General features: G+C 41.4%; 1 protein-coding gene across 1 annotated transcript; it reads left to right on the top strand.

Annotated features, from left to right (window-relative positions):
- Window positions 1-7,755: 7,755 nt before the first annotated feature.
- On the top strand, window positions 7,756-12,508 carry plk2b (polo-like kinase 2b (Drosophila)). The gene is made up of 15 exons (XM_080186229.1): window positions 7,756-7,976; window positions 8,332-8,439; window positions 8,563-8,679; window positions 8,772-8,901; window positions 9,057-9,144; window positions 9,233-9,328; window positions 9,557-9,755; window positions 9,860-10,007; window positions 10,117-10,220; window positions 10,327-10,471; window positions 10,595-10,675; window positions 10,785-10,944; window positions 11,223-11,352; window positions 11,524-11,634; window positions 11,745-12,508. Exons 1-15 carry the CDS (start codon window positions 7,788-7,790, stop codon window positions 11,934-11,936), a joined length of 1,998 nt encoding a protein of 665 aa, XP_080042355.1. The 5' UTR covers window positions 7,756-7,787; the 3' UTR covers window positions 11,937-12,508.
- The last annotated feature ends 11,849 nt before the right edge of the window (window positions 12,509-24,357 follow it).

The raw sequence follows: 24,357 nt of genomic DNA, 5'->3' as shown, positions 1-24,357 counted from the left end.
TGACTTCCTGCAGCATTTTCTTGCCTCCACTTTTAAGACTGAATGTTAGAACATAGAACATAGAACATTACAGCGCAGAACAGGCCCTTCGGCCCACGATGTTGCGCCGACCAATTAAAAAGCAATGACCCTCTAATCTAAACCAATCCCTTTCCATCCTTAAACCTATCCACGGATCTCTTAAACGCCCCCAAACTAGGCACATTTACAACTGCAGCAGGCAGGGCATTCCAATCCCTCACCACCCTCTGGGTAAAGAACCTACCTCTGACATCCGTCCTATAACTACCACCCCTTAATTTAAAGCTATGTCCCCTCGTGCTAGCTTTCTCCATCCGAGGAAAAAGGCTATCACTGTCCACCCTATCTAAACCTCTAATCATCTTGTATGTTTCAATAATGTCCCCTCTTAGCCGCCTTCTTTCTAACGAAAACAACCCCAAATCCCTCAGTCTCTCCTCATAGGACCTCCCCTCCATACCAGGCAACATCCTGGTAAACCTCCTCTGCACCCTCTCCAATGCCTCCACATCTTTCCTATAATGTGGGGACCAGAACTGCACACAATACTCCAAGTGCGGCCGCACCAGAGTTTTGTACAGTTGCAACATGACGTTGCGGCTCCTAAATTCAATCCCCCTACCAATAAACGCCAAGACACCGTATGCCTTCCTAACAACCTTATCTACTTGATTCCCAACTTTCAGGGATCAATGTACACATACACCTAGATCCCTCTGTTCATCAACACTATTCAGAGTCCTACCGTTAGCCCTATACTCTACACATCTGTTATTCCTGCCAAAGTGAATTACCTCACACTTTTCCGCATTAAACTCCATCCGCCACCTCTCGGCCCAGCTCTGCAACTTGTCCAAGTCTCTCTGTAAACTATGACACCCCTCCTCACTATCTGCCACACCTCTGACTTTGGTGTCATCAGCAAATTTACTAATCCACCCAACTATACTCTCATCCAGATCATTTATAAAAATTACAAACAGCAGTGGCCCCAAAACAGATCCCTGAGGCACACCACTTGTAACCGAACTCCATGACGAATACTTACCATCAACCACCACCCTCTGTCTCCTATCTGCTAGCCAATTCCTGATCCAATTAACTAAATCACCCTCTATCCCATACATCTGCATTTTCTGCAGAAGCCTTCCATGGTGAACCTTATCAAACGCCTTACTAAAGTCCATATATACCACGTCAACTGCCTTACCCCCATCCACCTCTTTGGTCACTTTCTCAAAAAACTCAATAAGGTTAATAAGGCACGACCTACCCTCCACAAAACCATGCTGACTATCTCCAATCAATACATTACTCTCTAAATAACTATAAATCCTATCCCTAATAATTTTTTCTAAAACCTTGCCCACAACAGAAGTAAGACTTACCGGTCTATAATTCCCGGGGAAGTCTCTGTTTCTCTTCTTAAACAATGGGACAACATTCGCTATCCTCCAATCTTCTGGCACTATACCTGTGACCAACGACAACCTGAAGGTCAGAGCCAGAGGCTCTGCAATCGCCTCTCTTGCCTCCCAGAGAATCCTAGGGTAAATCCCGTCCGGCCCAGGGGACTTATCTATTTTCAAACCCTCAAGAATATCTAGCACATCCTCCTTATCAACTGCAATACTATCCAGTTTACAACCCTGTAACCCAGTGTTCTCCACAGCTACATTTATGTCTCCCTGCGTGAATACCGAAGAGAAATATTGGTTCAATGCCTCTCCAATCTCTTCCGGTTCCACACATAACTTCCCACTGCTGTCTCTAACTGTTATTCCTTTATTAGCTCCTACTCTCCCCATGCACAAACTGAGGACTCAGCAGGACCTATGAAGAGAATAAGTTATCATTGACTGTTGTGTCAATACTGTCTGGCTCACAAATCTCCCAGATGCCAAGGCAATTCAGAACATAAACTTGGCAGGCTTCTGTTGAGTGCAGGGTAATGAGTGTTTCTCAATAATCACGTTGCTGAACCCGTTCCCTGTGAGGACAATGCTTATGTAATACACAGCTTTATATCTATGTTGTTATTTAACAGATCACTGTTAACCAATTGTTTAACAAATACTGATGTCTGATGGCAAATTGGGGCCCAGAATCAGATTGCAGCCTTTGCAATAATCCTGCAGCAGAGTTGGATGAGGGAGCTTTCTGGATGTAACTCCATCTTGAGGCAGTCCTGCACTAACACTGACAATTGTTTTGATCTGAGAGCTACCTTGTTAAGCTGCTATTACGCTAGCCTCAGTGCATCCATGAGTGCAATCACATTTCAGCCTCTCAACAGATGCCATGGCCACTAACTTGTTGCCACTACAGTTGAAAGTACTGCACCGTGTGTAACCACTTAAGAATTAGTGCAAATGAAATGCTTATCACATTCAGTTAAAAGTTTAAGTTTATTTATTAGTCACATGTAAGGCTTACATTAACACTGCAATGAAGTTACTGTGAAATTCCCCTAGTCGCCATGCTCCAGCACAATAAGCACAAAATTGTGATGCTTAGTAAAGGTTGGTGTTCGGCAGCAGCCAATAGAATAGAACACTGATCCTCATCAATCTTGGTTCTCTGAGTGCCTTGTCTCTTGAGTGAAGTTTGTCTTTGTCTACTCTTCTTGATGATGTTGCACACTTAGTATCTTACAAACTGTTGTAGGGCAATATCAGGGATCGTGTCCTTTATATTTCAATTCATATGTCCGTTCATATGTTATTTAATTTCAGTATAATACATGCAGGGCTACATAGAGCAAGCCCAGAGGGCCAGATCTCATAAGAACATAAGAAATAGGAGCAGGAGTAGGCCATCTAGCCCTTCGAGCCTGCCCCGCCATTCAATAAGATCATGGCTGATCTGTCGTGGCTCAGTTCCACATTCCCGCCCTCTCCCCATAACCCTTAATCCCCTCGCTTATCAAAAACCCATCAACCCGCGTCTTAAAAATATTTAGCGAGGCAGCCTCCACCACTTCAACGGGCAGAGAATTCCAGAGATTCACCACCCTTTGAGCGAAGAAGTTCCTCCTCAACTCCGTTCTAAACCGCCTCCCCTTTATCTTGAGGCTGTGCCCCCTAGTCCTACTGCCCTTTCTGAGCGGGAAGAGTCTCTCCACCTCTATCCTATCCATCCCATTCATCATCTTATACGTCTCAATGAGATCTCCCCTCATTCTTCTAAACTCTAACGAGTCCAAGCCAAGTTTATTCAGCCTCTCCTCATAGCTCAACCCCCTCAACTCCGGTATCAGCCTAGTAAGCCTCCTCTGCACTCCCTCCAAGGCCAAAATATCCTTGCGTAAGTGCGGCGGCCAAAACTGCACACAGTACTCCAGCTGAGACCTCACCAATGCCCTATACAGCTGCAGCAAGACCTCCCTACTTTTATATTCAATCCCCCTCGCTATGAAGGCCAGCATCCCATTCGCCTTCCTGACCACCTGCTGCACCTGCAGGCTGGGTTTTTGCGACTCATGCACAAGGACCCTGAGGTCCCTCTGCACCGTCGCCTGCTGCAGTTTTTCGCCACGTAAGTAATAGTCCTTCCTACCATTATTCCTACCAAAGTGGACCACCTTGCACTTGCCAACATTAAATTCCATTTGCCATTTCCTGGCCCATTCGCCCAGCCTATCTAGATCCTTCTGCAGACTCTCCACACCCTCCGCACAATTTGCCGTTCCACCAATCTTGGTCTCACCAGAGGGAAGGGAAGGGTTACTGCAGCCAGAGGACTGTTCTGCCAACAGATAATGATTAATGCATGCTATCAACTTCTGATGTGCGGGAGTTCGCTCGACTTGTCATGACAATAATTATGACAATAATGACAATAAGGGAATTAAGGGTTATGGGGAGAAAGCAGGAAAGTGGAACTGATCCACTTCAGATCAGCCATGATCTTATTGAATGGCGGGGCAGGCTCGAAGGGCTAGATGGCCTACTCCTGCTCCTATTTCTTATGTTCTTATGTTCTTAAACCAGCATTAAGACGGCCAGGCTCCATACAGTCTAGGAATGGTATAGTCTTCCATAAAACACCATCATCTAGCAGAGGGGGGTAATGATTAACACATCAGTGCAAGTCAGTTGGGCAAATACGATGTTTGACATTATAATCAGGTAAATAGAACTGCCCAAGAAACTGATTAACAAAGTTGTACTGAACAATGCAATCTGCATAACAAGATTAAAAGAGCCATTTTGTATCCAACTCGAGGAATTAATGTGCTAATGTAAACATTTGTGACTTGGAATAATATATTAACCTGTATCAAATCTACCATGGGCAGAGAAGGCTCACAGGCAACCTGAGATTTCAGGCCTGAGTTCAGCTCTCCCTCATGCATGTGGAATAAAAACTTTTCTTGAAGTTCGACATGGTCTCCAAGGCTTGATTCCTTTTATTTCCCTCCTACACAAGCCCTTACTTTGTACACTGTTCCCAGCTTGGCTCTGTGTCATACTACATCACCCCCATTTCTGTACAGCTGACTGGTCAGTCATTATCTAACTACCCTTTCATGATGATACCTTGAGCCTGGTTTAGGGCAGTGTCATTCCGGAAGGTCCAGATTTGTGCTTTCTTACTGTTTATTCACAAACATCACCACTTAACGAGATCCGTTTCACAGCTATTTGGCCAGACATGTTTACGGTCATTGGTGGTTAAAAGTATAACAGCTTCCTTGCGGCCATTGACATTCTCACAACTTTTTAAAAATGATCTTTACTTTGTCTGAATTGGCCCTTTCTATCACTTCTTGATGTGGAGATGCCGGCGTTGGACTGGGATAGGCACAATAAGAAGTCTCACAACACCAGATTAAAGTCCAACAGGTTTATTTGGTGGCACGAGCTTTTGGAGTGCTGCTCCTTCATCACGTCTTGCCATTGTAGAGAATTGTAGCTAACATTTATCCAGCATGCTTTTGTGGTGATAGTATATTTTGAATCCAATTTTAACCAATATACTTAAGGATATGACAGCTAAGTCATAACGGTACTATAATAAAATAAATTCAGTCCTCCAAAAAGGTTGTTCACACCCAATCTGTCAGGACTCTTCATGATTTTGAATACCTCTATCAAATCTGTAGCAGGACTTGTCTATTCTCGCACTTCAAACCAATTGTTTGCTGTATCTGCATGCTAATGTTTTGTATTTCTTGTACCACCCAAACCTCTATGAATATGTACAAGTTTCACACCTTTTTTAAAAATATTCTGCTCTCCTACTTTTTTGTTAAGATTGAATAATATCATGCTTCCTCACACTATCTGCCACCTCATGGCCAACTCCCTTCAGTTATCCACATAGTTCTGCAGCCTCTTTGTGTTCCCTTCACAGCTTCACCCCTCTTCATACCTTAGCTGTGTTACATTAGGAAACTGGCATCACATGTAGCCAGACTTGGTAAAGATGATAGAGTTCCTTCCCTAATGGACATTAATGAACTAAATGGGTTTTTACAACAATTTACAATGAATTCATGGTCATCATTAAACTTTAAATTCTAGATTTTTATTGAATTCAAATTTCACCATCTGCCATGGTGGGATTTGAACCTGGGTCCCCAGAGCATTACCCTGAATTACCAGTCAAGCGACAATACCATTGCCTCTCTCCTGTTAATTTTTTATTCATTAAGAAGTCTCACAAGACCAGATTAAAGTCCAACAGGAGACTTGCCTGATGAAGGAGCAACGCTCTGAAAGCACATGATTTCAAGTAAACCTGTTGGACTGTAACCTAGTGTCATGAGATTTCTTACTGTGCCTACCCCGGTCCAAACCCAGTACCTCCACCTCATAGCTACATATCATCTTTTATTTATGCTAATCTATCATCCCCAACTCCATGTGTCTTTATCTTGTGTTATACCTTATTGAATGCCTTTTGGAAATGAGAGTCCACTACATTTACTAGTTTGTCATTATCTATCTTATTAATTACATCCTCAAACAATTCCAATTAAGGGTGGCATGGTGGCACAGTGGTTAGCACTGCTGCTTCACAGTGCTAGGAACCTATGTTTGATTCCTGGCTTGGGTTACTGTTTGTGCAGAGTCTACATACATGTTCTCCCTGTGTTTGTGTAGGTTTCCTCCCACAGTCTGAAAGATGCGTTGGTTAGGTGCACTGACCCAAACAGATGCTGGAATGTGGCAACTGGAGGAATTTCACTGTAACTTCATTGCAGTGTTAATGTAAGACTACTTGTGACAAATAAATAAAACAATAAGAGTGTGTAGCTTGATTCTCCTTTGTAAAGCCATGTTGACTTACTGTAATCATATTTTGCTTTTTTCTAAGTTCAATGTTAAGACTGTTTTTTGTTATAGTTCAGTTTCTCATTGGTCCCACTAGGTGGAGATAAACAAACGTTGCTCCATCCCTGTGGGAAATGCCAGCACAACAGGGTCAGTGTGAGTGTTCATGTAGTTTACGTGACGGGACATTTGGTGTCGCTCTGCACAACGATTCATCCCCTCGAAACCACATTGAAAATTCATATTGATTTCAAGAAGTATCAGTCCACTTCCTGGTTTCTGTGATGTGTTTCTGCCTAACAGACACACATCTATATCCGTGCCAAGATCCTTAAAATCCAAACGCCTCACAAATTGCGAAAACTGAATTTACGAAGGCTAAGTAAATCCGTTCAAAATTTAAAATACAGACCTCAAAATGAACGCTGCACGAAAAAAAGTACCATGTAAATTATGAATAACGTTGATCAAAATGGAAATCGACACGGTTTTGAATGAACACCGTTTGCAATATTGCATGTTATCCAATTTGTGTCTAAAACATTTAAAAAGTTCCTCGAAAACGAATAAATGGCGAGCCGGGTTCTTAGCATAAAGGTAAAGCAAGGACGAATCTCACCATGAATGGATATATAGTAAAACCTGTTATTTATTTAGCCTTGACTAGATTCATTTATTGTAAAACCCAAAACTGCATTCAACGTTGGATTGATACATTTATTGTAAAGCCGAGAATTTATCTAGCCTTATTTTTCTGAATACAAATATAGCATCGAATGAAAGTGCGCTTGCCATGTCGTAAACAAGCGGTTATGGAAATATACAATACCTCTAAATGGCAGTTTGACAAGGGCAGATGGGCAGAAATATGTTCCAGCAATGTAACCGATAGACTACAACGCTCTGATATGAATCTGCATGTCGTGCTATATATATAAAAAATAGTTAGCAGCAACATGTTGGGAAACAGTACTGGGGTTGGGGCAAATGGAAACAATAACGACTGTGAGGTGATTGATAAAGTTGCAATGAGACTGACTGGGCATATACTGCAGACGGGTTGCTCTTGGAAAATGCAGGAACAATCCCTCTACACGCACCCTTTTTTTTGCAATTGCAATTAATTGTGCGCCAGAGAGGGAGAATCTTACAGATAATTTCATGTCCATATGATAAATGCACTATTCAGTGCTGCTTCTAATATGTTGTGATCCAGATGGCTCACGCTGGTGATATTTGCTGTTATAAAAGGAGACCTGGAGGTTGATACTCCGTCTGTGAGTGGCATGTTTGATCCAATCAGATTGAGGGGGGCAAGGCACTCGAGGTGATTGACATCCCCTTCAACCAATCTGAATGAGGGATCCGGCGCGTGCAACGAATTGCATTGTGCCGCCACGGAGGCTGGGTATAAAAGGCAGCGGGGAGCGAACGGGCAGTCACTGAGTGTGGGGATCGCTGCGGGATAGCTGAGTACAGCTGGCTATGGAGATACTGAGGACTATCACTTACCAGCAGAACTCCAAGATGTGCGAGCAGCCTCTCGGCAAGTCCACCGAGCACCGCTTTGCCAAGAGACCGGAAGACTTGACTTACTCCAGTACGGAGATGTCCCGGATTATAACCGACCCCGCCACCGGCAAATGTTACTGCAGAGGAAAAGTGTTGGGAAAGGTAAAAAAGGAACGACTGCATTGGGACAGGGGAAAATAAAGGCAGTGGGCGCACTTGGATGTCTTGCAGTGTTTGTAAATATGGTTCAATCAGTTGAAGAAATCATCGCGAAAGATTTGAGCTGATGTCTCTGGAATGGTAAGCTGACATTGAGTTGTGTGTTTACCAGCCCGCAATGGATCAGCATCTGAAAGACTTGGGAATAATCTATTATCAATAGCCACCGCACGTTCAGTGCTAGAAGTAGTTTTATTTGTAATTTAAAACGTTAACTCTTGGGTTGAAGAAAAAATGCTATGTTCGTGTGGCTGCGTATTAAAATTAACTTCAGCTCCTGTGATTTTTGTTTTCTTAGGGTGGTTTTGCCAAATGCTACGAGATGACCGACCTGACTACTAACCGTGTCTTTGCCGCAAAGATCATCCCGCACTCCAGAGTGGCCAAGCCCCATCAGAGGGAGAAAGTGAGTATCTGCTACTCTGGTGTAATGTTGCAGGTTTCTTAAACTGAAAAAGCCATAATACCAAATTTCAAGTGTTCCTGGCTGCAACACGAGTCTAATTTTGATTTTTTTTAATGAAAACAGATTGATCGAGAGATTGAGCTGCACCGAACGCTTCACCATAAACACATTGTTCACTTTTACCATCACTTTGAAGATAAAGAGAATATTTACATTCTTTTGGAACACTGCAGCAGAAGAGTAAGTATTCATCCTCTTTCTTATGAATCCTAATGTACAATATTTACATTAAAAAATGCACAATGCTTCATTGTTTTCTATTTTATTTATAGTCAATGGCTCACGTACTGAAAGCTAGGAAGGTGCTGACAGAACCAGAAGTGCGATACTATCTCCGGCAGATAGTATCAGGACTGAAGTGTCTACATGAACAAGAAATCTTACACAGAGACCTCAAATTAGGTATGACACTTTTATATGTTGCTTTGCAATTCTCTCTATTTTACAATATAGAATTAAACAATGATAAAGACCAAATGTAGTGCCTCCAATCTTGAACTGGGGGAGTAGAATAGTATTTTCCAGTTGCTAAGTAGAGCTATGATTTGTAATTGTAGGTAACTTCTTCATCAATGAGTCTATGGAACTGAAAATAGGGGACTTTGGGTTAGCAGCTAAATTGGAACCAGTGGAGCAACGGAGCAGGTAAGGAATTGAAATATATATATACAAATATGAAAATTCTGGAGAGAGCTATGAAACAGCAGTGCTGATATCAACATTGTCTTCACAGGACTATCTGTGGCACACCAAATTATTTGTCTCCTGAAGTTCTCAACAAGCAAGGGCATGGCTGTGAATCTGATATCTGGGCATTGGGCTGTGTAATGTAAGTGTTGCACTTCTGTCTGCATTTTCAACAATTGGGGTAAATTCTCATCTTCAGTATTAAATGTGAGCAGCCTCATTTATCTAATTATGAATCCAAATTTCTTTTGAATTGAGGTTCTGCTCTAGGACTAAAGATGAAAACTAATCCCAGCACAGTCCTTTTTATCAATTTGCCATTGGGGCTTCACTATGAAGACACTAACTCATTAAATTGTATTCATTATAGGTACACAATGCTGTTGGGGCGGCCTCCATTTGAGACAACCAACCTAAAAGAAACATACAAATGTATAAGAGAAGCAAGATATTCAATGCCATCAACACTGTCGCTGTCTGCCAAACAATTGATAGCCAACATGCTTGCGAAAAATCCAGAGGATCGACCAAGTTTGGATGAAATTCTGCATTATGACTTCTTCACTCAGGTTTGTGTTGCAAGAATTCTTATTTAACTACTTAACCCCCTCCTCCATTTTCCAATCCCCATGATAGCATATGCACAAATCTGAACTCTAGCTTTCTATTGAAGGGATTTACACCTGAGAGACTATCACAGACCTGCTGTCATTATGCACCAGACTTCCATCTGTCCAGCCCTGCTAAGAACTTCTTCAAAAAGGCAGCTGCAGCAATATTTGGTGGGAAGAGGGATAAAGCCAAGTTTTTAGACAATCACAGTAAGTATACACTATGGCAATATGCAGAATTGGCTATGGCATAGGCAGAATAGAAACCATGTTTGATCAAACAACTGATTTGCTACAGTTAACAATTTTTCTCTTTCAGATAAACTAGGAAAAGATGATTGTGATGAAATATATAAGCTGAAAAATGATTTGAAGAAAATGTCATTAAATGACCAATTGAGCATCAAAAGCCGATTAGCTGAGGTAGGTTGATTGCAACATTGCTGTGAATGTAAATTAAGTTGAAACTTTATATCCATCAGTACGTAAACCTAGGACCCTGCTAAAATTGATGTTCCTTTTTTAACAGGAGTCAAGGTTATCTAGCAAGTCACTGACTGTCCATGTCAAACCAGAGGCCACCTCACCAATGAAGGATAATGAACAGCAAATCAGAGACTCCATTAAGATGATAGTGAGAGGCACTTTGGGAAGTTGCAGCAGCAGTAGTGAATGTAAGTAGAAGATTGGAATTGACCAGTAACATTAAAATTTATAGTATAAACTTCATTTGGAAGTCCTAAGCTGTTTATGGATTTGATGTATGAATTTAACATGATGCCTGCTTTCTCTTCCAGCTCTTGAAGATAGTACCATGGGAAGTGTTGCTGATACAGTTGCTAGAGTACTAAAGGGCTGCCTAGAAAATATGCCAGAAGGTAAGAACTACAATTAATTAAATACAACATAGATTTGAGTTGAAGATTGGCAATTAATCCCTACTTAGTTATGACCATTTTAAATAAGTCAGTCTTTTTCTTCTTTCAGGAGACTGTCTGCCAAAACAGCAGCTGAGCTTCTCCTTCCAGTGGGTCACCAAGTGGGTGGATTATTCAAATAAATATGGATTTGGGTATCAATTGTCTGATCACACAGTTGGAGTCCTCTTCAACAATGGCACTCACATGAGTCTGTTGGCAGATAAAAAGTAAGTATGGCTATGAATGCTTTAACTGACTTTGAATCTAAAACAAAATGCTGGAAAATCTCAGCAAGTCTGACAGCCTTTGTAGAGAGAATAGAGCCAACATTTTGAGTTTGGATGATCTTCAGAGCTCAGTCTGACAAAGGGTCAGTTAGACTCCAGGTTGGCCCTCTTTCTATTATATATTGTCAGACCTCAGATTTTCAGCATTTTGCTTTTATCCTTGAATTCAAAATTGGTGTATATTGAGGTGCTAACCTGAACATATATTTTCCCCTCAGAACAATCCAGTACTATGCAGAGCTGGGCCAATGTTCTATCTTTTCAGCACTAGATGTGCCTGAAAAGTTCATTAGTCAAGTGACCATCCTGAAGTACTTTGCACACTATATGGAAGAAAATCTAATGGAGGTAAGAATCCTTTTTGCTTCTAAGCTTTTACCTAGATGTTCTATATCTTTTTTGATCAGTCATTTCTTAATTTTAAACTCTTAACATCTTGTGCTTCCTAGTAAATGGTTGAGTCCAGCCTCTTGGCATTTGTAAACAGATTTTAAGCAGTCTTGATTTTTTTTTTAACAGGGTGGAGATCTGCCCAGCTCAACAGATGCTCAGAAGCCCAGACTGTGTCTCCTTCAATGGTTAAAATCTGACCGTGCTTTAATGATGCTCTTCAGTGATGGCACATTCCAGGTGAGAATTGACTAGATTGTTAGCATTTCCATTATCTAAATTTTTCATCAAAACAGTGATTTGCTGTCATGGAGAATCATTAAGTAACCTGACATGTACTTTTATCACAGGTAAATTTTTATCATGATCATACAAAAATCATTATTTGCAACTATAATGAAGAGTACCTGCTTACTTATATTAATGAAGACAGAGTTTCTGCTACATTCAAGCTCTCAACACTTCTAATGTCTGGGTGCTCCCAAGAACTTCGTACTAGAATGGAATATGCATTGAATATGGTGCAACAAAGATTTAATTAAGATTGGACCATGAAGCTTGGCCATGGCTTCCTTCAATTTTGGAACCGATCCAAAGTAACCATCTGTCAGACGGTACGAGGAACTTGTATTTCGACTGGTGTGCTGGGCCGGTACCAGACAGATGCATTTTACATTCCTGCTTTATTGGACTGGCATTTAAAGGGGCAAGCACATGAGACGCAGCAGCTGCCTGAGGAACTTCAATATTTTTGCATTACAAGGAGAAATGGATCTTTGTTGCAACAGAGCAGGGTGATATGTTGCAGCTCCCATGAGCAAAAGGAAAGTGTGCAGCAAGTGAAATCGAAGTATTAAGAATAGTTGGACTTTGCAAGTTGTAAGGACACTTTTTTAATGCAGCTTGTGCTATTGGTTTAGAATATAACTTTTTTGGTTCTTTGAACAGAACTGAAAATTCAAACAGGTTGCACCACATTTTGTGGCTGGACATATTCATTTCTTAATTTATTATGCACTGAGTATTTATTATTTATTGACCAACCTGCTCAGTGACACTCCTGAAATGCTGAGCAAGTCACTGGTTTAAATATTAATAAAGATTATTGAATTCATTTTGTGTATGAAGTTGTTTTGACACTTCCTGTGTGGGGTTGAACTTGTGGTCACAATCTGTACATTACCACCTATCTCACAGGGGAAAGTGCTACCTACAAGAGCTTCAGGTTTGGAAATCTACCTTGAATGTAGACCTTGTAGGATATTTGAAATTCTTTGTTCCAGCATGTTGGACTAAGGACGACCATCCTCAGATGGATAAAGTAGATGGCTCGAGTCTTGTTCAAAGGGCTGCTGCCTCTCAAGATCTAGTGATGTTTCCTAGCAATGCAGTTGCTCTAGGCGTGGCCTTCACATTTTCCATTTAACATTTATCACTGATCTGTTTCTCCTGTTAACTGAATTGAAGAATCAGCATTCAGTAGCAAGTTGTTTTTGCACAATAAATGGGGTTGAGGTATTTATGTATGATTTACAGAACATGTATTAGTTGGATTTGGAGAAACAATATTCTTGGCAGACTCACTTTCTGGAGGTGCTGTTTTGATATCTCAATTACTCATGGTGCCAATCCAAGTATTCTTACTGCATGATGTAGCCCTGCATAACTGATCTGAACTCACCCCTACTATTCCAGCTGGAATCAATCCACTTTGGACAATAGAGCAGAGGACTTGAATAGGCTATTTTTGCCAGTACTTGAGTTCATTTGTCACATCAGCTGTAATTCCCCACAGATAAAAGCTCTGTTCCTGCTGGTCTGTTGCTGTTTTAGATCTCAAACATGCCAGTTGAAAGAGATCTAAAGTCTTTCAGTTACTCTAAAGACCCAACTACAGGCAAGGTCTAAATGAAGCTAATGCACTGCTTGGATGATGTACAGCTGATCTAACTTAGCAATAGAAAAAAGCTTTGCAAAGATTTATTCTGATGGCTAAATTGAATAGTGAAGACACTCTTGACATGCACTTTCCTGATTTTTGTCTGTTCTCTAATCTCTGAATGGAGTACCAAGTCAGTGTGAAAGTTTAATTTTCAATTGTGACAGACAAGGTCACACATTCAAATTAGTAAGGTACAGATGAAATCAAAGTGCTCATTCTACAACTGTCATGTGGCAAGGTGGTCGTCTTGTGCCTTATTTTTCCAGTATGGCAAACATTGTACAAAATATCACTTAGCAAGAATTCTGCTAAAGATTTGACTGACTTTGTTGCAGGTAGCAAAACCCCATATTTATACCTCCCCCAGCATTTGCAGCCTTTAGGATAAGAGCAATGACTAATTTGGTTTGACAACTAATCTGCTGTCCAGCTCTTTAACCTCGAGTTGGAAGTCTCTTCCTTTGCAGGACAACACTTTTTTTTTATTTAGTAATAGCTAAGGGTATGCCTGTAAATAGGTAATCAAAGACAAAGGGTGCAATCATGCCTGCCATTACACCTTGCTTCTACTACAATGTTTGCTATAATTCCCATAGACTAAGTACTGCATCATCTTACACTTGGGCACTTCCATTGCCGGAATCCTATTGTGACTCAAGTGTCTCAGGAAGAAGCACTAATAGTCCTGGAGGGGGGGGGGTGGGGTTAGAAATATGAAAGATCAAGTTAGTGGATCATAGTATGAGTTAAAAACCAGAAAACAAAATCCAAGAAATTAGATGGCATGGTAAAAGTCCCCTGACCGAGTTGGGGAATTAATGTAGGATGGTAGATATAGAGCAAAGAAGCAGCTGTTAAGGCTATACTGAAGATCCTATTTCTTGATTGCAGCTTAGCCTGCAACACCATTGTTCCTACAAAACATTTTCAAACAGGGCTCTGCTCTTCTTTTCTGACCAGATGCTCCACTTCCTAACCCATGGACTGCAATCAGTAAGGATAGGTAATGACACCACTGCCATGATTATCCTCAACACTGTGCCCTGCAAGACAGTGTCCTCAGTTCCTTAAATGCTCCTTATACACTTATGACTGTGCCCAAATTCTGCTCCAACTCCATTTTCAAGTTTGCTGACAACAGCACTGTACTGGGTCAGATCTCAAACAATGATGAGATGGGAGTACAGGGAAGAGGTAGAGAATCTAGTACAATGACAAGTCTCTCCCTTAAAGTTAGTAAAATGAATGAGCCAGTCATCAACTTCAGGAAGTGTAGTGGAGGACATACCCTTGTCTATGTCAATGGTGATGATGTGGAGATGGTCAAGAGCTTCATGTTTCTAAGTGTTCAGGTCACCAACAGTTTGTCCTGGACCCTCCAGTCTGACACTATAGTTAAGAAAACTCACCCAATATTTCTACTTTCCCAGAAGGCAAAGGAAATTCATCATGTCTACTACGACCCATACCAATTTTTGCAGATGCACCATTGAAAACATCCAATGTGGATGTATCATAGCTTGGTATGACTCCTGCTCTGGCCAAGACTGCAAGAAACTACAAACAGTGTGAATGTTGTCCAGTCCATCATGCAAACCAGCCTCCCATCTATTGACTTCCAGCGCACTTCACACTGCCTCAGAAAAACAGCCAGCATAATCAAGGACCCCATGTGCCCCAGACATACTGTCTTCCACCTTCTGTTGGGAAAAAGATACAAAAGTCTGAGATGAAGTACCAACCAACTCAAGAATAGCTTTTTCACTGCTGCCATCAGGCTTTTGAATGGATCTACGTTATATTAAGCTGATCTTTTTCTACACCCTAGCTGTCACTGTAACACAGTATTCTGTACTCTCTCCTCTCCATGTTCTCTATGAACAGTATGTTTTGTCTGTGCAGCATACAAGAAACAATACATTGTATCCCAGTATATGTGACAATAGTAAATCAAATCAAGTGCAGATAAAGGTTTTAGTGGCTGAGGTAACTGATGAAAGAGGCCCTGGGGAAAATCTGGAGATTAATCTCTGCTTCTGGGCAGAACATGTGAGATTAAACTGGGTCTGGTTCAGTGTGGGCAAATGGCCAGACGGGTGATGGAATCTGGATAAAAGTGATGGTTATGGTGGGACATGAAAAATTATTTCCAACAACTAATCAAAAGGACCCAGCTAGAAGTGCAATTATAACTATCTCTACCCAACCTCTGGAATAATACTGAGGCCTGTCCACTGCTACCAGCTACATTGTGAAATGGGCAAAATATGATTAATTCTTTAATTTGACTATTATAACAACACCAAAGCTAAGGAACCAGATTATTGTGTTAATTTTCTAAAATGTAGGACCATTTCTTTAAGTTTTTTATCTTGTCGCTGTATCTTAAATGAGGTTCAGATGGATACATTCAAACTCTAAAAATGGTCAGGCAGCCGGCAGTAAATAAAATTAGTTTGGGGAATTTTTCAGGATCGTTTCTTTTTCAAGGTATTTTCCATCCCTCTCCTTTCAGGGTGTCTACGGCTGAAAGGAGTTGACCTAGTACTGGCAACTAACTTCACTCTGCAATGATCTAAGCTATACATAAACATAAAACTTGCCAGCAACGGCAAATGTGAGACTTCCTGTCAGGTTACTGACTTGCCATGTTTGTTAGCATCAAGAAGACACTTTTTCGAGTCTTGCGTGGCCACTAGATTTGTCAACTCCGTTTTTCTGCCTGATATCTGACAGAGAAGAGTAATTGGGCGCGCTGGGTGAATGTCACTCTGCTAAAACTAGCAGTGTACTGCAAGATGTCCGTTTGTTATAGCCAATGTCGTACGTTTTGAAGTGAAGTCAATGTTGTAATGTGGGAAATATGGCAGCCAATCTGTGCACTGCAAGCTCTCACACAATATAATGACCAAAAAATCTGCTTTAATGATAATAATTCTTTAAAATATTGCTTCTGGGATCTTATACATCCATCTGACAGGCAGATGATGCCTTGGTTTAGCAACTCAAAGACAGTACCTCTGACAGTGCTGCACTCCCTCAAGACTGGCCATAAGACACTTGTGTGCTCCAAGTCTTGGACTTGAATCCAATATCTTCTGACTTTGAGCGTGAATTCTATAAATGAGCTGACACCTTTCAGCTGCACCTCTCTACATTGGCATGATGCTGGAAATTCCAGCTGCAGTGTAACGTGCATGTGAAGCCTTTTGTGTTACAGCAGATATACAGACTGCAGCAAACTGCATCTTCATTGCAATAAGGCATGATATCCCCTGGCAAGTTTTCAAACAAAGAAAAGCTTTTATTTCTCACCCCTATCACATTCTTAGGATGTCTGTCCCAAAACACTTTACAGCCATTGGAGTACGTTTTTGAAATAAGGTCTCTATTGCAGTGTAGGAAAGGCAACAGCTATAGCCCCCAGCGAGCAATGTGATAATGATCAGATACTCTGCTTTTCCTTTGAGGTGTAATACAGATGTTAATCCTGATTTGGAATGTGTTGAGAACACCTTTTAGCTGAAATTTCCAAAAACACCCACCACAGACATTGTTGCCCAATTATAAAATGCAACTGGCAACATATCAGAAAATAGTTTCTAATATAAGAACAAACTGTAAGTAGCAACCAACAGAAAAAGTATAAATAGAACAAGATTAATGAAACCTTTCTAGGTAGATAATTATAAAATCCTTACAGTGCAGAAAGAGTCAATTCAGTCCATCAAGTCTGCACCAGCTCTCTGACAGAGTATCCCAGCCAGACCCTATCTCTGTAACTGCACAGATTTACTCTGCTAATTCCCCCAACCTACACAGCTTGGAACATTAAAGGACAATTTAGCATGGTCAATCCACCTAACCTGCACATCTTTAGGCTGGGGAAAGAAACCAGAATACCAGGAGGAAACCCATGCGGACATGGGAGAACATGCAAACTCAGTTAGTCACCCGAGACTGGAATTGAACCTGGCCCCCTGCCGCTATGAGGCAGCAGTGCTAACCACTGTGCCGCCCACGATAATAATAATACTGGCTGGCATGAATGTAGCATTGGACACATTTTTAGATGACATGGATGCCATGGCAAGTCTAAATGAGTTCAACATTATATCTGACCCATCTCCAATCCCTCTCACACTGGCTTTAAGTGAACAGCAATCCCATCTCCATACCAATTAAGGGTTTCCCCATGGGAAAACCTGAACTTTATTTCCCTCTGAAGGCAGATTTCTAACACCAAAACAGATCTGGCTCCAGTTTCTCAGATCCATGTTGAAAATTCAGTCAATGCTTTGTGTTAAAGCACTTAAGTCTCCTCTTGGAAATCTTCCTTGTGTTATTCCATAAAACGTGGGGTGCTTTCGTGTAGTCCTATATATATTGCAGCAGCAGAAATCAATGAATATAAATGAAAAGAGTCTCTGTATGACAGTGATCAGAACCCATTTCGGAGACTTGTGAAATTCTGGCTGCTTATGTATAGACAAGATATTATTGTTCCTGAATTGACACAAGTGAGTAACTGACTTGTTTCAGGTATCTAAATATATTCAGAAAGTTGAACTTGTATCTATCACAAAAGTGGAACCTTTGCGGTAACCTATGGGTTTTTAAAGTTTTCAAGCTTATAAAGAGGATTGATAAAATTGATCATGACAAATTTTTCAATGGTAAAGTTCAAAACCAGGAAAACACATTTTAAAAATAGGTCTTTAGAAGTAAATCAATTGGAACATGTTTTACACAAGAAGTGACAAACATGTGAGATAAACTACTTTGAAACACAAATGAAATGAATAAGATCGGTTAAGGTAACTAGATAAGTGAGAAGAAATTATGGAATTTGATGAAAAGATGAAACTGAAGTGTTAAATCTGCAGTTGCCAGGTGAAAGGTTAGTAGGCAATGTCTTCCTCACCATTGGCCATGCTTTTACCTCTGGTACGTGGTCTGCGATGATAGAGATCTGTCACAAGTTCTTTGATCAATGGACACAAAGGGCCCAATTTTATCATTGTGTTACGCTCATTTTCAGACACGAAAGTTTGATAAAGTTGGGTGTGAATTGAGTAAGTCGATCCATGCCCGCCTTGGCGCTTGTTCCCACTTTACCAAGGCTCGAAAATGGCCATGATTGGGACTGTGCCCAAAATGGGCACAACAGCCATTTAAATGCATTGGCATGCATTTTGCCCATCCAGAATCGGCGTAGTCCAGTCAGTGAAAGTGCCTCAGTTAGTGAGAAGGTAAGTGCCGAGTGTCCAATGACTCTGCTTGAAATCAGTGGGGATATTGGGCATACTGGGGGCGGGGGGTGGGGGGGGGGAGGTGGGGGGCATGGGGGGGTTCCAATGTCTCACTGCTTGATGTCAGTGGAAGATAAGGGGGTCCGTTGCCAATCTGCATGAAATCAGTGGGGATGAAAGGGGGCCCGCTGTCACGCTGCTTGATATCAGTGGGGGTGAAGGGGGATCCCTTACCAATCTGCCTGAGATCAATGGAGGGGAAGGGGGGTCCACTGCCACTCTGCCTGAGATCAGTGGGAGGGAAAGGGGGTCCACTGCCACTTCATATAAAAGCAAAATACTGTGAATGCTGGAATCTGAAACCAAAAAGAGAATATGCTTGAAAATCTCAGCAGGTCTGGCTGCAATGTGAGGAGAGGAAAGAGCTGATGTTTCGAGTCCAGATGACTCTTTGTCAAAAGCTTTTGGCAAAGAGTCATTTGGGCTTGAAAGATCAGCCCTTTCCTCTTGGTACAGATGCTGCCAGACCTGCTGAGATTTTCCAGCGTTTTCTCTTTTCATCCGCTGCCAGTCTGCCTGAGATCAGTGGAGGGGAGGGGGAAGGAGGGTCTACTGCCACTCTCCCTGAGATTGGTGGGGGAGGGGGCGGTGCCTGCAATCGGTGGTAGGGGTGTGGGGAGATAAGGGGATCATTAATTTTGTGGGGTGGGGCAATATCTATGAGGGCCAAGGGAAGGCATTATCTGGCCCAGAAGGGATGTGGCAGGGAAGCATCTTTCTATCTTTTTTTTGCACATGCACAATTGGAGGCACCGATCGGAGCTGCAGGATTTTTGGTGTGTTGAGCCCCACCCACAGGTTTGTGCAGTGCGATTCGGACTCACTGATATTTTTGCAGGCAGAGTGCATATGGGAGCACCTGAGAACGGGTCTAAAAGTCAAATCTAAAACACTCCCAGTTTCAAGTGCACCCAGTGCTTAGAATCAGAATGGTAAAATAGGGCCCAAAATGGCATACACTATATTGCAGCATCTAGTTTGCTGACAAGTGATTTCTCTGGCCTTGAGATTATGTGTGTGAACATTAATAGATCATACATTTGGAACATGGCTTAATAACTGCCATTATTAAGATAGATGGCAAAAAAGTTCTGTATGATGTACTATTGTAGCCCTGCTTTGTCACTAATCAGAGTTTGCCTTCAAGAGAATTGTCTCATGATTTGCAGTGTAATACTCCTTTTGCATCCCAGCTGTTTCCTTGTGATTCCATTCTGCAATGTTTTGGGTGTCTACGTGTGATATGAGGCAGAGCAGGGGAATAGCAAGTAGATTTTCTTGGTCTCCTTCCTCAGGGTAGAACTACTTTATGAGGAACAAAATACTTTGCGGGATAAAACTAAAAGGGTCTCAGCTTCATTTAAGATAATGGTGTTTACCCATTGTTTTGTTTCTTCGCCAATGTTCAATTAAATGACAGAATTTTCACTGAATTATGTCATAAGGAGCATCATTGTATGGAACAACATTCTGATGCAAACCATATAAAATCATGGAATTTTACAGCCTATTAACAAGCCATCTCAACCCATTAATCCTACACCAGTGTTTTCTGTATGTAAGCTAACACTTTAAATTCTGTCATCTTAATATTTCTAATTTCCATCATCTGTCTTCATCCTTGTTAACATTTTGTGGTCTCTATTTCATCAACAATTTCTGACAGAATGCTTTACCTTTGATCTATCCTCTGGGCAAAGATTTTTTGCCAATCTTCCCTTTAATTCTTTGTATGATGTTTGCAGCCTCATCATGTCTAGCATTGAAATCAATTTATTTCTGTTTATCTTTGAACATTTAAGTCAGGTCATTTTGTTAGCTTTAGTGTGAAAAGATAATAATTTTACACAGGTCTCTTTGTAACTGTAATTGCTATGCTTTTGAGTGAATCTATATTGCAATATCTGTATCTTTCATGATACACCACCTCCCTAGCCCACAACCCCTACCATTTAGAAGCATAAGGGCAACATCACTACCTGCAAGTTCTCCTCAAAGCCACACACCATCCTGATTTGGAACTATATTGCTATTTTTTTCTGTTGCTGATTCAAAATCCTGGGATTCCCTTATAACAGCATTGTGGGTATACCTACACCACACGGGCTCAAGAGGCCCGATTTTACCATTGCGTTGCGCCCGTTTTTGAGCACAGAAACTTGGTGAAGTCGGGCATGAGGCGACTAGCATGATCCGCAATCGCTTCCGCACTTCTTCCCCCTTTACCGAGGCCCAAAAATGGCTGCGATTGGAACTGTGCCTGAAATGGCTGTGTTGGCCATTTAAATGCATTTCTAAAACTCAGATCTGAAAGATTCCCAGTTTCAAGTCCGCCCAGGACTTAGAATCAAAATGTAAAATAGGGCCCAGGCATATCAGAAAGGCAGCTCATCATCACCTTCTCAAAGGCAGTTAGAGATGGAGAATAGGTGCTGACCTACAGCTACCTACAGAAAGACGATGTTGATTAGGATTATATTCACTGGAGTTTAGAAGAGCCAGAGGAGACCTCATAGAAACTGACAAAATTCTAACAGGGTTACTTAGGGTAGATTCATAAAGAATCTTCCCAATGCTGGGGGAGTCCAGAACTAGGGGTCATAGTTTGAGGGTAAGGGGTAAACAGTTTAGAACTGAGCTGAGGAGAAAGTTCTTTACCCAGAAAGTGGTGAATGTGTGGAATTCGCTACCACAGAATGTAGTTGAGGCCAAAACATTGTCTGATTTCAAGAAGAAATTAAATATAGCTCTTGGGGCCAAAGGGATCAAGGGATATGGGAGGGAAAGGGGACCAGGATATTGAATTTGATGATCAGCCATGATCATAACGAATGGCAAAGCAGGCTCGAAGGGCTGAATGGCCTACTCCTTCTAGTTTCTATGTTTGCAGTGACACCCACATCCCGTGAACAAATAAAGAAACAGAAAACTGTACTCAATATGGGGACTATGGCCTTATGAACGTATGATTATTCTGCCTTCTCTATCTTGATAAAACATTGCCAGTTTGCGTAAGTGTTTTGAATAGTTATCAATATTTTGTATTAGATATTTATATTAAAGGTAGATCTAGTCCTGGAGACGGAAGATACTAATATCTGATTGTTCTGTCTAATATATATTTTCCGTGGAATGTTCTACTGAACTGCAGTGTGCCGCTGCAACTGCAAGCATATTCTTTGTGAGTTATAGCAGCCAAGACAATCACATATCATGAGGAGCCTGTGATTACACTGAAGAGATCTGCTCAGCAGCCCTGATATTCAACACGCAGCAATGCAAATGCTTCCTGCAGCAATGCAAATTTCGTCCCTCCCACTGCTCTAACTGCCTGATTTCTTGCTTTTCACTCAAGCTGTCCTGAAAATATAAGTTGGAGATAAAACAAAATACTCAGTCTCCATGGCATAGCTGCACTTGTGTTGGGGTATACATCGAGATCTTTCATACCTTGTAACTGAGAGGCCACATTTGCACATCCACTTGGGCAGACATGATAAATCAGCAGGTTAATTTGAAGGATCAGATTCAATATTTATTCTGAGGCTGACATGAAGGTATTCATTGTCCTTTATAATGACAATATTTACTAAAACTGTTGTCTGCCGCTTGCTGTACTGTATACGGGTTGTTTTATACTAGTTGTTCAAGTATATTGCAGGAACAGATTTACAGTGACGCAGAATGACATGCAATAGTTTAATCTGAAGATTGCTTTAGGCATCCCAGCTTGTTCAACCCTGAAGACACTTGGCTGTGCATCAATTTCCTCCTAATGCTAACAACATTCTGCTTGGCAGAGGTGTGGCTGATCTGATAGGATGAGGTAAGTGACTTTTTTTCTAATGAGCAGCTGTTAGCTTTATGATAGAAAATGGAGGCTGGCAGAGGGAAAAGTGCTTCGGGTTACTAAAATACAGCAATTAGGCATTAAGTTTTAAGGCAAAAGCAAAACATCGCAGATGCTGGAGATCAGAAATGAAAGCAGAAATCAGAACTTAAGAAAATTCATTGACCTGAAATTGACCTCTGGTTCGCTCCACACAGAATCCACAGGATATTTCTGGCATTCCTTTTTATTATGTTTTAAGGACTGCTTTTCATTTGGGAAACTGTAAAATATCCAGTACAATTAAAATGAACATGTTCAAGTGGCCTCATTCTTATATGCCTGCCAGAATAATGATAAACTATTATACTGTAAATCTTCCCAAAAAAGATAAATATTTTCCAGTCAGCAATTGAAAGAAGTAACCAAATCTAAGATTGCAAAGAGTGTGTACTTCCACATCCATAACCTTCTGTCCCAGCCCATCTGCCACAAAAATATAATCCCACGTTTTTGTCATCTGCAGACTTGAATTCTGATTTTCTCCTGGTCAGCTTCCCATTCTCCATGCTCTGTAAACTTCAGAGTTGTCTGTATCCCATCCCGTAGCAGATTATTTTGCTGACATCTGATGCCTTCCCATCTGTCTATACTTCCCACTGCCTCAGCAAAGCAGCCAGCATAATTAAGGACCCCACGCTCCTCAGACATTCTCTCTTCCACCTTCTTCCGTCGGGAAAAAGATACAATAGTCTGAGGTCACGTACCAACTGACTCAAAAACAGCTTCTTCTCTGCTGCCGTAAGACTTTTGAATGGACCTACCTCATATTTAGCTGATCTTTCTCTACACTCTAACTATGACTGTAACTCTCTGTATTCTGCACTCTCTTGTTTCCTTCTCTATGAATGGTATGCTTTGTCCGTATAGTGCGCAAAAAACAATACTTTTCAGTGTATACTAATACATGTGACAATAATAAATCAAATTAAATCAAATCTACCAATGCCTTCAAACTAAATTTCCCCATCTCTTGTTTAAATGTGACATTGCTCTTTCCTGGCTATCTCTGTAACTCTTCTACTGTACAATCATTCCCCCCCCCCACCCCCCCACAACTCATTCCTCAGATGCCAACCTCTTTTGCATCCCTGCCTTTCTAAATCCCACCAATAATGGCTGAACACTCAGCAGTAGGCCTCTCTGCATCTCCCTCTGATATTTTAAGACCTTCTTTGAAATCTGCCCATTTGCTCAAGCTTTTGGTCACCTCTCCCAATATCTTCCTCAACGCTACTGATACTTAGAATCATAAAGTCCCTACAATGCTGAAGCAGACTATTCGGCCCATCAAATCTCAACCAACTCTCCAAAGGAGCATCCTACCTAGACTCTATCCCCGTATCCTACCATATTTATCCCGCTAATTTCCCCCTAACCTACACATCCTGGACACTCAGGGGCAATTTAGCATGGCCATTCAAACTAACCTGTACACCTTTGCACTGTGGGAGGAAACTGGAGCACCCAGAGGAATCCCACACAGACATGGGGATGCAAACTTTTTGGATGGCAGGTCCTGACGGCTGAAGTCGGGACTTTCTTCTCTCACTCAGTCACAAGTCCCACCAATGGCAGCAGTGCCCAAGACTAGTATTACATCCAGTTCTGGAATCCAGGATAAGGTAAGTGTTGGGTACAGAAAGTTGGAGGTGTGGGGGGTGGAGAGGAAAGGATGCAGTGAGGTCGACCTCACAAATGAGAAACTCATCCTCATACATTTCCCAACAAGTAACTAAAGAGTGCTATCGGCATAGACTTGGAATCAGATTTCCTTCCTTCTGCACTCTAGCATGGAATAAACAACAGCACAGATTAAC

This window comes from Carcharhinus amblyrhynchos, chromosome 1 (genome assembly GCF_965287045.1).
Source record: "Carcharhinus amblyrhynchos chromosome 1, sCarAmb.v2.hapA, whole genome shotgun sequence".
NCBI classification, from domain to species: domain Eukaryota; kingdom Metazoa; phylum Chordata; class Chondrichthyes; order Carcharhiniformes; family Carcharhinidae; genus Carcharhinus; species Carcharhinus amblyrhynchos.
Note: the sequence above shows the minus strand (reverse complement) of the source record. Positions and strands in the feature narration are given on the sequence as shown.